Here is a 13,487-nt window from a genome sequence, read left to right as displayed (position 1 = left end):
CTAGATCTCTCAGAAAAAGTCTAACTTCATTTTTCAATTCAAATAACATGTTAACACATGCCCTTGTGACAACCAAATTATTTCTAAGGCTTAACTCTAAGGTAGATGAATTCTTAGAAGGAGGTTTTCCAGAAATTTGTCACTTGGATAGACAATAAGGTGCTACCCTATGGGACTCTCCTTCTGGAGAAAGCCATGTGGGAATAGTTCCTGTGCTTGGCAACCCAGAGGGCTGTACATTCCAGATCAATACACTACACAAAGTTTCACCTTTCTTTTGGACAGATGAGTGAGAGTTTCACCTTTTTTTTTTTTTTGGTAAACTGGGAGATATGTGAATGAGAAAAGAGGGCTGAAAATGAAAAAGTGGAAGATCAAATTTATGAAAGAGTTTAGAGGAAAGTGAGGTTCTGGAAATTGCTTCCTTCCAAGTATCGCTGTCTGCCTGTGCTCTGCAAGTCCCTGGGAGCCCCTAGAGCCAATTCACATTAGTTGAAAGGCAGTTATTCTGGACAGGTGAATAGGTTGTTTTGGTTCCTAGTTTGGAAGGCAGACTCTGAATACACGCTCAAAGTACTACAATCCCCTTGCGGGCTGTTTCTGGTTGAAGCAGAATTCCCTTCCCTGAGAGCACACTGACATTCCTGGAGGGCGGGTCCAGTACCTGATCTGTTTTTGTGAGCCAGGGAGAGTCTTCAAGAACCTAGGGATTGACCCAGCCATGAACTTGTCTAGTTACAGCTTGATAAAGACTCTGTAGTACCATGTAGAGTTCAAGGCCGGCCTCATGATGCTGCCGATGGTAATGCCAGAATTGAGCCAGTTGGAAGCAAATGGAAGTTGGGACACAGGTTGTTATAAATTTGCTTAGAAGTTTTCCTTTCTCTATTTCAACATGACCTTTTAGGTTCATCTCATCAGATTCTGTGATGATAATATAGAAGCCCCAGAAACATTTATTCTTATTTAACAAAAGGTATTCCACACACACTCAACTCTGTGCATAAATTATCAGCTAATGTAAATAATAAATACATAGACTATTATGCTGATTAGTTAGGATTGCTTTTGACACATACGTGTCAGGTACTGTTACAAAACTGAAATAGTTTCTCAAATCATGTATTAGTCTTATTTCTTCATTATAGTTATCCAAGTTATAGTGATATACATTCTGGGGAAAATGCTTTAATAACTGTTTCTATTAATGAAGGTAGAGTAGAAGGGACTCCTTTCCCTTCTTGAAGAAGGCTTTCTGTTATGAATTTACCTATTTACCTTGTCAGTCATTCTGTCTTTAGTTTCTAATATTTAACTGTGTCATTTACAAATATCTATGTAATATATGCACCAATAAATTATATTCCAAATGCTTATGCATTTTTGTAATGATCATGTTACTTTATACTTTGTAAAATACTTTTAAGTAGCTAGCTTAATTTTCCTTTCCAATATTGCATTTCAAGGCAGATTTTAGAAATCAGCATTAAAATTATATGTTTGTTTTTTTTTTAAATATATCTTTATTGATTTCAGAGAGAGAGGAAGGGAGAGGGAGATAGAAACATCAATGATAGAGAGTTGTCATTGATCGGCTGCCTCCTGCATGCCCCTGACTGGGGACTGAGCCTGCAACTCGGGCATGTGCCCTGACTGGGAATCGAACTGTGATCTCCTGGATTCTAGGTCAATGTTCAGCCGCTGAGCCACACCCGGCCAGGCAAAATTATATGTTTTTATAAGCATCCTAAATTGGGTATACTTTTGATACTTATAGATTTTAAATACATTTATTTTTTAATAAATTAATAAATCACAATTACTTTTTAAAAGTTTACCCTTTTACCATTTTTCCCTTAGATTGTGATTGGTCCTTTGGCTATCACAAAAGATATAAAACTTGTAAAAATAAAAGTAAGTTATTTTCATCTTTTTGTAAAAGTTTATAATTATAATTTATGTTTAAGTACATAAAAATAAAATAAATAGCCAATTGAGCTAATAAAATACTGTTTCAGGAAAGATATTAATGATGTATTTGACATTGTTTATACGTACATAGTTAACCAAACCTATTTTCTAGCAGAAAGCATATATTGATACTCAGAAAATTAGTTCATTTAAAAAAGCTCCTTTTTGCTTAATATAATCCCACTGTGTTTAAATATGTATCAATGTTTAATGTTGTTACCTTAAGATTTTAGTGACTGCAGTCTCCTTTTCTAGAAGATTCCTTGCCCTGATGCTGAAAACAGACTTGCGAAGCTGTAAAATTATGAGCATAACTTTAGTTTTGTAATATAAAATGATAATATACTGAAAATTATTATATATATTAAATAGATAACACTATTAAGATGTTGAACATGAATTTTTTCACAAAAGCATCATCAGCCTTTGCTGGGTAACTCAGTTGGTTAGAGCATGGTTCCGATACCCCAACATTTCGAGTTCCATCTGGGCACATACAAGAATCAACCAATGAATGCAAAAGTAAGTGGAACAACAAATCTCTCTTTCTCTCTCCCTTCCTCTCTCTCTTAAAAAACAAAACAAAACAAAAAATTGAAACAAAGCATCACCATACAATTGATTCTATCATTTAATTTTATTTTCTATTTTTACTTCTATTTAGGCAGAGCTGTGAACAAGGTTGTCATGGCCATGGGGGAGATGCATTGGCCCTGCTCACTAGTAATAATGTCACCTTACAACTTGATAGGCTATTCAGTTTCCAAAGAATTTAACATTGAAACAAATATAGGATTCCTTATTGTCTTTGTTGAGTAAATTGTTCTCTCCTCCACATAGCACCTATTTCAGGTTTTCAGCCTGTGACCCAAAACTAATCTGAATGATCAGGATGGAAAGAAATAAGAATAGTTTTCGAGGTTTCTTCCTAGTTGTTGATGATGAAATTAATCCAGGGAAAAGAATTAAGAAAGAAAAATCCTGGAGGTTGAATAAAAACCAGAAGATGCATTCCCCAAACTCTGGCCTGCTTGATAGCTGCAGGAGTCAGATGGAGACAGGTGTATAGGGAGCCAAAGTGGGCAGGAAAAGGGCAGAGAAAGAACAGGGAAGCACACATCCTGAGAGAGATTCATTATAACAAATAACTAGAAAGTGTAACTCCAGTCGTCAGGCCAAAGATAACACTTGGACAATGACCTGTTCATTTGATTAGATTAGATTTCCTGAGCACTTACTATGAGATTACTGACTATTTCTAATATAGGGTAACTAGGAATCAGAGTCCTTGCTTACTAGAATGAAATAGCCTAGTTAGAAAGGCAAGGCTATGACACATGAGATAATCAGTAAAAATACAGTAGATAGTAAAGTGCTAAGTGATATGTACAGTAGAAAAGATGAGAGGGGTTGTAGGACTTCCGGTGGGGAAGGAACAGGTGTCCCTGAAATAGTGAGCAAAGATTTAATTGAAGAAGTGGATGTAGTAGTGGACCTTGAAGGACAGTTAAGAAATCTATAGGCCAAGGAGGCAGTGGATAAAGGACTGAGGTTGGAAATGCATGCATAGGGCAAATTAATTCAGTGCAAACTGAAGTGCTGAGCTAGGTGGATCTTTAAGCAAGGCAAGTAGAAGAAATACTATAAAGCATACTGTGTTTCAAATAAAGTTTAGGGAAGGGAAAATAGCAGGAGAGAATGATTTTGGATTCAGCAAAAATAGATCATCCAGCTTCTTTGAAACAAGAGTTAGGTAACTAGAGGTGCAAGGTCACAGAGCTCCTATTTGCAAACACACCTATATATGTATTTAGATAGTTAAATAGTTTAACTTCTTTTTTGTAGTAAATAAGGAAGGTCTATAGTGACTATCTAGTTATTCCTTCAGTTTTTCTTATTTCTGTAGAATAATTTTGCATATTTCTTTTAGCAAAGAACATTTTCTGACTTAGACACAAGTGCTTAGAGCTATACTGCTCTGCAGTGCCCTCTCCTGGTTCCAAAAGATACTGACAGGCACCTGTAATAAGAGCAAAGCACTTTAGGAATACAGAAATCTATTTCATGATAGTAATTTTTGACCTGAAATTGTACATTTACATCATGAAAGATGTCAGTAGTTGTTCATTCTGTTTATAAGCATATCAGAGATGTAGGACTTAAAAGGAAGGGTATGAGTGACATGTTTATATAGAGTTTGCATTTAAAAAAAAGATTAGTTGAAAAAGCTTCTCTTTTTGGTGATATTATTCTGTTTGTAAACCTAATACATTGAATTCCACAAGATAATCACTTTTTTGACTAAATTAATTATCAAAAATAAGTTAAATTTAAATGTTCAAACATAGAGATACTTTTTTCCCTTAAAATTTTAATTTAAAAGATGTTTCCAGAATTGTGCGCTTTCACATGAAATTCAAGAGCCTGAAGTTCAAATCAATTTGCATAGAGTTAGTGGTTAAATAATTTGGAGCTAAAGGACACAGCAATAAACAGATCTAGTTGTTTTTTTCAATGTCTTTTAAATCCAGATTTTTTCCTTTACAGTTGAAGACCCTGGGCCATTTGACTTATAGTTTCTGGGAGTCTGGATTTTGCTAGGTACACATTCATATTATATTTTACATGTTCCTCTGTCTTCTGTATTTCTTTTAAGTTGGCAGCTGGATCCAGAGTTTCATCAGATTCAGATTTGATCCCTTTGACAAGGCCACAGGTGGTGTCATAGTCTTTCATCAGCAGACACGTAATGTCTGGTTGTCTCTCTTTTTGTGATGTTAGCAGTACTGATGTTCATTGCTTAGATCATTAATTCATGCAGTTTGTAAAATTATTTCTTTCTCATTTATTAGTTGGAATACTTTTGTAATAAGGTACTTCCCCTCATGTATTATTTGGTTACTCAGTAGTATAATTCATATGGAAAAGACAAGATAAATGTTGTTTTTTTTACCTTTACTTAGTTTTTATGTAATTAATTGGTTTTCTATTAACCTCTTAAGTGACCAATTATTAGTATAAAATATCATTATGAACTCAAGGATTTAAACATACTTCTTTGCTTTCAATCCATTATAATGATGTCATCCTACAATAGGTCAAATGACCCCAACTGTGCTCATGGGGAGCTTTGTCAAGTCAGGTTCTTTCAACATGACTCTAGTAGTTTTTGGCAGAGCTTCTTTGCTTCTTTGTTTTCAGGTATGACAAGTTGTTCCAAGCTCATCTTATATGCTTCCTATTCTAAATCAACAACTTCTCTAACCAGCCCTGTTTTGTAAATTGCGAAATGGTGTTTCAAGATCGTAATCTAGACTCCAATGATACTCATTGCTGCTGAGTTAGTCACTGTTTTGAGGACTTTGCCTGAGTTTATTCTGATACCATATTTTTAATTTAAATTCAGGACACAGAGTTTTTACCTAATCTCTTCTATATGTCATCTGTATTTCTTCCCTGCCCCATTAAGACTCTTGATTTTCAAGGGCACAGAGGATGACAGAATTAGATGACCTCATAATCACTCATTAGTTTTATTTTACATTTCATAGACAGTATCTCAGAATGACAATACCTATTCTAAAACAAAAATAAAATTAATGAATATTTTAAAAGTGTTTGCGTATATTCTTCCCATTCTCCTCTCTTATTTGTATACTAGGTCTGTGCTCACATTAGCAGAGCAAATAGCTGTTATATATTTCACTCTTCATTTTAATCTTCATGTAGTCATAGTTTTATACACAATTATATCTTGAATGCTTACCACTAGTTCTTCTGTCAATGGCTTAGGGTCATTTTTGGAGTTCATTTTGGTTGGCCAAAGCATGTTTTTTAGTAGTTTCCTCAGGAAAGGCTTGTGAGAACAATATTACTTACATCTTATATTACTGACATTCTTACATCTTGATAACAGCTTTTTTTTTTTTTTTTTTTTTGTCACTTTAAACCTGGAAGTCAGTTTTCCTGGATATCAAAAACGTGGTTCACATATTTTCTCCAGGGTTAACCTATACATGTTACTCTAATTTCTTCTGACATATATAGCATTAGTGTTGAAAAGTCTGATGGTAATCTAATGTTCTCTCCTTTATAAATCATTTGTTTATTTTGAGCTAGATGACATTAAAAAAAAATTAAAGTCCTGTAATTTGTCTGAAATATGTCCTATTTTTAGTCATTCATGGTTGATATTTTCAGGTACGTGGTGCATGCTTTCAATATGCACAGTCATTTTAAATCTTTTTATATTTCATAAAAGTTCAGTACTTTTTCTGTTCCCTTGCTTTAGTTTTCTTCTTTTGGGACTCCTATAATGTACACATTGGAACTTCTTTGACCTTCTTCAATTTGTCATTTCCTTTCAATTTCTTAAAATTTCCTCTTTTCACGTTCTATTTCTCTTAAGGCATCATCTGATTATGAAATCAGTTTATGTTCTTCCTAGTTCAGTCTTCATTGTTTTTATTTATAATTCTTTCCTGAGTTCTGAGGCCTTATGTATGAGTTTTTCTAATTCTCACTTATGTTGCTATTCTAATTGGATGTAATTTTTAGTGTCTTTAGACAAGTTTTGCAATAGTACACTGCAGTTTGAAATGCCTGTAGTCATGCCTTTATGGCATGCTTTCACTGTCTATATGGACAGTGTTCTCCTTCTTACTATTTTTTCTCTTATGACTTTTGTAGGGAATTTGACTTTGATAATTTTCTGTTGCTCATTTTTATGCAAAATTAGCTTTCTTGAATAGTTCAGTATTTTCCTTCTCATTTCAGAGCTTCTCTTCTGTTGTTTTAATACAGTAATCAAATATGGCAGCTTTCTTTCTGTGATTTCCTGCCTCTGTTCACCACTACCCTCTGACACCACCAATTATATCAGGATCTGATTTTTCCTCTATCATTTTTCTCATTGGTCTGTTCAATTTTTATCTCACTTCTATATGCTTTTCTTCAGTGTGGAGCTAAGTGGGTATTCTCCTGTTCCCAGAAATATTAGATGCCTTGTAACCAACCTTGACTTCTTTCCTTCATGCACTGATACCATGTGTTAATGACTAAATGTTTGTGTCCCCTCCCAAATTCATACATTGAAGCCCTAACCCCCAATATGATGGTATTAGGAGATGGTGCCTTCGGGAAACAATTCAGTTTCAATGAGTTCATGAGGATAGAGCCTCCACAATGGGATTAGTGTCCACATAAGAGGAAGAGATCAAAGCTCTTCTGCCCAGTGAAGACACAGTGAGAAGGGAGCCATCTGTGGAGGAACCAGATGCTGAATCTTCTGGGACCCTGGTCTTGGACTTCCCAGCCTCCAGAAATGCGAGAAACAAATGTTTATTTAAATATGATATTTTGTTATAGCAGTCCAAGCAGACTAAGTCATCATGTGAATCACGGCTACTGGTTTGTTTACACCTGCTTTTGGGGATTACCTAGCTCTGTTGTAAATGTTATCCATTGATTTTTGGTTTTGTCGTCTTGGTATTCTGTGTATTTTTCTGTGGGAATGTATGATTAAATACAATGCCAGTAACTCTATCATCTTTCCAGAAGACTTCTTAAGTTTTTCTTCTTGAATATGATGCAGTTTACCATTTTTATTAGTCTTTTCAAAGAACAAAATTTTAGTTGTGTTGATATTATTTATTGCTTTTTCCCCCTCAATTGACTAATATCTGCTTTTATCTTTATTATTTCTTTCCGTTTGCTGTTTTCCTGGTTGATAGTATCCTAAATATTCAAGTTGAATACTTGGAAGAATGTCAGCCTTTCTACCTTTATTAAATATGCATTCAAGGATATAATTTTCCCTCTAAAAATGCCTTTCGCTAATTCTTACAAGTTTGATACATATTATAATCATTATTTTTCAGTTCTAGATACTTTTTATCTTTATTGTGGTTTCTTTTGTACTCCCTCAGTTATTCAGAAGTGGTTTTAAAATTTCCAAAATATGTGGGTATTTTTGTGATTATTATTTGGTTTCTAATTTTATTACATTTTGGTCAAATAATTTCTTCTCCAGGATATTAATTTGATTTATATTTAGAATTTCTTTGTGACACAGTAAGTGGCTATGTTTTGTAAATCATTCATGTGTTCTTAAATCAGAATGTGTAACCTCTGGTAATTGAATGAAGAATTGTATAAATGACCATTACATAAAATTAGTAAACTGTGTATTTCATATCCTGTAAATCTTTATTAATTTCCTTGGCTCTTTGATCATGTATTGAGGTAACACAGATATTTTAAACTTAATCTTAAAATTAACCCTCATAGGTAGGTATTATCTCTTTTATAGATTAGAAATTGGAGGTTCATAGAAACTAGGTTGTCTAAGGTTACCAAGATAATAAACTGCAGAATCATGATTAGAATTCTGGATTGTACAACTTCAGTGTTTAAATGTTTTCACTATATCATGGTGTCTACGTAAAATGTCACTAGGTTTAACAGTATTAAAAAAGCATTTTCAATACTATACTGTAATAAAACATTGTCTGCTTGACTACAAAATTTTGTTCTACACATATATAACCTCTTATTTATCCTATTCCTAGTCTAAAATCTACACTAGTTAATTTTTTTCTTTATTCTATCTATATATGCATAACTGATTTTCAGAATAACCCTGAAATATGAAAAAAGAGATCAATGAACTTTTCTAACCTATTAAAGCCAGTATATTTATAAGTATTTATATTATACATTCACTGATTCCTTAAAATCTGGGCTCTATTACAACTTTCAGTTAACCAGTATATTAATTCAATTTATTCAAACACCTGGGAGTAACCATAGACCTATCAGGAAATACTAGATTCCTCTAGGGTGGTGCAGTGCTTAGATATAAAGAACAGTAGTTTGGGTTTAAAATAAAGCCATTAAGCACTGGTTGATGTCGTTCAGTGGTTAGAGTGTCAGTCTGTTGCAGGTTCCATTCCTAGTCAAGGTCATGTACCTGAGTTGCAGGTTCAATCCTCAGGCGGGTCAGGGCATGTGTGGGAGGCAACCAATCGAATCTATGTTTGTGTCTCTGAATCTGTGTCTCTGAATCTATGTTTCTCTTTTCTTCTCTTTCTTTCTTTCTTCTTTCTTTCTTTCTTTCTTTCTTTCTTCTTTCTTTCTTTCTTTCTTTCTTTCTTTCTTTCTTTCTTTCTTTCTTTCTTTCTCTTTCTTTCTTTCTTTCTTTCTTTCTTTCTTTCTTTCTTTCTTTCTTTCTTTCTTTCTTTCTTTCTTTCTTTCTCTTTCTTTCTCTCTTTCTCTCTTTCTTTCTCTCTTTCTCTCTTTCTTTCTCTCTCTCTCTCTCTCTCTCTCTCTCCCCCTCCCTCCCTCCCTCCCTCTCTCTCTTCCTCCCTCCCTCCCTCCCTGCCTCCCTCCCTCTCTCTAAAAAATCAATGGAAAAAATATCCTCTGATAAGAATTAACAACAACAACAACAACAACAATTTAGCACATTTACACCATGGAATACTATGCAGCTGGAAAAAAGAAGGATCTTTTATCCTTTGGCACAGCATGGAGGGAACTAGAAAGTATTACGCTAAGTGAAATAAGCCAGTCAGAGAAAGACAAATACCACTTGATCTCACTTCTATGTGGAATATAATAAACAAAATAAACTGATGAACAAAGTGGATCCAGAGACATAGAAGCATGGAACAGACTGAGGGATCTCAGAGGGAAGGCGGGGAGGGGGGTGTGGGTGGGAAGAGATTAATCAAAGAACTCATATGTTTATAAGCATAACCCATGGACACAGACATTGCTATGGGGAAGGCCTGGGGGTGGGATGGATGTGGGGTGGAGGGGATCAATGGGGATAAGAAGGGGACATCTGTAATATTCTCAACAATAAAAATAAAGAAACTTTAAAAAAAATTAAAAATGAAGCCATTAATATTTATCTGAGAAAACAACAACAAATATTATAAATATTTGACTAACTTTTCTGATTTGGAGTTGCTAACAATACATTTCTGTTTCTAACTGGAAAAACGTGTCAATGTGCTGTTTGTCTTTTCTCACTTTGAAAATATTAACAAGTTGATAACAATGGGAAAATGTTTATAAAAGGTATGACCATAGCCCTGGCTAGTGTGGCTCTGTTGGTTGGGCATTGTCCTGTGCACTGAAGGGTTGCCAGTTCAATTCCTGGTTGGGGCACATGCCCAAGTTGTGGGCTGATCCCTGATGGGGGATGTGTAGGAGGTGGCAGATCATGTTTCTCTCTTCCTCTCCCTTCCTTTCCCTCTAAAGAATCAATAAAAAATAATAATAAAAAAGTGACCATAAAGCAGAAAACCATGGCTTTCAATGAGTGGGGCTTGATGAAGGTCATTTCAGCTGGAAATGTGTAGGGTAATTATTGTAATGACCCATTTTATTGAAAAAAAAAAACCAACATAAAATATAGAAATAAAAAATAAGCAATTACTTAAAATTACATAGGTTGATGGTGGTACCTCATTTATCTGTATTTGAATTTTTCATGCACCTGTGAACTGAAAACTAGTATCAAGGCACACATGACAGATCATGTGTATGGCAAAATCTTTCTATAAAGTTTTTATGAAATTGACATTGTGCTTGGAAAGAAAAAAACTTAAAAATTTGAATTGTGAAAATGCTAGCAAGGCTAAAAGTCATACTGCAATGTATATACAGTTGAATACCATTAAAATATCATGTTATAAAGCTTTGAAATATGTCTTAGAATGTGAATTTTGTAAAAAGGGAGTTTTAGATGGTAGGTCAAGACTTCTGAACTTATTTCAACACTGTAAATTCTGAATCCTGAAAAAACAGCAGGAATGAGTTTACACACACACACACACACACACACACACACACACCTTCACTATTTGGGCTCCAGGAACTCCACATATGTCAATCCCTGCTCTTTGTATGACACATCTTTTTCTCTTTCTGTGAATTTCACTAGATTATACATTCCGTATGATAAGGATGGTATATTTCTCACCCACGATATTTTCCTTCATTGCTTAGCACTGTGCATAGTTTGTTTTTGAAATATATTTCAAGAACGGATAAATTTCTTAATATTAAAAGATGACTGTCTTTTATGTTCTACATTTTTTTCTTAAAAAATGAATCCTTGAAATAAATGTGAATCACATAAAAATTATGAAGGAGGGCTACTTATTTTGAAATGTACCAATTCACTTGATATATACACAAACATTGCACAACTAGAAACTAAATGACTGGAAGCTTAATTGGCCTGACTTTTTGTACTTTAATTTTGTGACAGAGATTTTTTAAAAGTGAAGGAATTTATGATTCTGGGAGAAAATTCAGATGCTCTTAACCATGCAGCTGTTTGTAAATTTAAAATCCATAGTGGTCTAATGCAAGGGCACAGGTCTCCAATTATAATTCAGTCATATGTGAACCTCAGGTCGAAATAACAAGAACGTCATCAGTGGCAGAAACTATAGCATGTTGAGGTTGCCATATCACTCAATGGAACACAGAACTTATAACTAAAACTATACTCAGAAGTAGAAACAAATGCACATTTCAAACATAAGTTTAGCTGCAGCCTCAGCTCTTTGACACCTGTTTTGGAGACAGTACCAAAAACTCTTGATTAAAAGCCTTCTGTATTACTTATAAAAGATGTGTAATCCTAGACTGATTTACTTTTGACCCTCAATGAATGTACATCTAAGGAAAGCAAACAATTTCATAGAACCACAAACTAAAAATGATTACATGATTAATATCTGTAAAAAAAATCACTAATAGGGAATTCTTACTCTCATGTTAGTTATAAGTAGCACAACGTGTTTTTTACCCAGGACGCAGCACACTGTTTGCATTTACGGGCCCTCAGTAAATGACTGTGGGCTGGAAGAATGTGTACTCAAACACAGCGGCATTTTAATCTGAGCTCAAAAACATACTGCAAAGATTAGAAAAAAATGAGAAAAATATTTTCAATTATATTATGATTTTTGTTTCCTCTCCATTATTGTAAATAGTTGGGCAATCAGTTAGATACTAAAACATTTTTATGCTAGAGAACTGCATGCATAGGGTTTTCATATGTGGGCTGATGAACACCACTTCTTCCCTCTCTTGGACCACACTACATCATGTCTTTGTGATACAGGCCCTGGTTAGGTGGTGGTGTCAGATAATCTCCCCCACTTCTAGAGAAATGTCTGAGTGGCATTGCAGAGATGCTAAGCTGCTATTTTAGAACATTCTTTCAGAGGAGCAAAAGCCCTAAAGATGAAAACACACTGTTCTCTTTCTTTAAGTGAGTAAACGTTCATCCTGGAAATTACAGACCAGGCTGAATAACTTGCTGTGTGTGGAGTGACTGGAACAAATCACCAAATACTCTATAATCACACAGAAAATTACAAAGCGCTGAATGGCAATCAACAAGGCTTTGTGAAGAGTAACTCTTTCCAGAACAATTTAATTTACTTTTTGAGAGTCTAAGACACTAGATAGGCAATGGGGGTAGTAACTAAAATATCATTAAAAAGCAGACTCAAAAAAAACCCAAAACACACTCATGGACAATAAGGAATATAAATCAGGACTTAATATTTTGGGCTAAATTAGACTGTGTTACAGCTGAGGATTAATTTGTTTAAGTAAAGTCATTTGTCTTGATTGATTAATATAAGTCTATTTGCTGAGTCTGACTTCACCATATGATTTAATATCAGTAACCTCTCTTATCAGGTACCATAGGCACATAACATATGCTATGCCAGGTGTGATGTTAGGCATTTAACATGTATTATTTAATTCTCATAAAAAAACCTTAAAAATAAGAATTATCTCTATTTAATAGATGAGGATTGGGAACTACATCACTTCATCACTATTCTACTCTGCTTCTCACCATCAGTTATGTCAACCATATTATGCTTTCCGTGTCTTTCACATTCCTCTCTCTCTGCCTGGAGCACCTTCCTCCATATCACTCAATCTTCCTCTTCTGTAGGAAGGACTCATATCCTGTATCATGTTCCTATAATTCTTTTTACTTTTGCCCATTTACATGTGTTTCTCCCCATTAGACTATAAAATTCTAGAGGGCACTGTTGAATTTTCAGAGCCAAGAAGAGTGCCAGATGAATAGCAGGTGCTTCATAAATGTTTGTTGAATGACTGAGTGAATGTTGAAGACGTATGCAAATGAAAATGGTAAACAAAACATAGTGATTTCGTTTATGGTTTTCCTCCTTATTTTGTACATGCATAGCTACTAACTGTGAAGACTTAATCTGGAAGCGGCTGTATGTTCCCCAGAAAGGAGGCAGGTAAGATAGCATTGTGGAACACTTGGTCCTGTCCAAAATGTCCATGGAGACATTTGGTCCACACCAAATGGTCCTTAATATTTGATCCCGTCAAATTGTCCACCCTTAGGCCGAGCTGTGCGTGGCTCAGAAGTTGAGCATTGACCTAAGATCCAGGAGATCAAGGTTCAGTTCCTGGCCAGGGCACATGCCTAGGGT

The 13,487-nt window shown here is 34.7% G+C and overlaps 1 protein-coding gene across 1 annotated transcript in view; it reads right to left on the bottom strand.

The window, feature by feature from the left end:
• NALCN (sodium leak channel, non-selective) overlaps positions 1–13,487 on the bottom strand; it is a 273,012-nt gene that overhangs the window by 61,200 nt on the left and 198,325 nt on the right. Inside the window, exon 18 of the mRNA XM_081127411.1 lies at positions 2,192–2,265. Within this exon, the coding sequence (XP_080983537.1) occupies positions 2,192–2,265 (74 nt within the window). The remainder of the gene's footprint in view (positions 1–2,191; positions 2,266–13,487) is intronic.

This window comes from Miniopterus schreibersii, assembly GCF_964146895.1.
Source record: "Miniopterus schreibersii genome assembly, chromosome: 2".
NCBI classification, from domain to species: Eukaryota; Metazoa; Chordata; class Mammalia; order Chiroptera; family Miniopteridae; genus Miniopterus; species Miniopterus schreibersii.
Note: the sequence above shows the minus strand (reverse complement) of the source record. Positions and strands in the feature narration are given on the sequence as shown.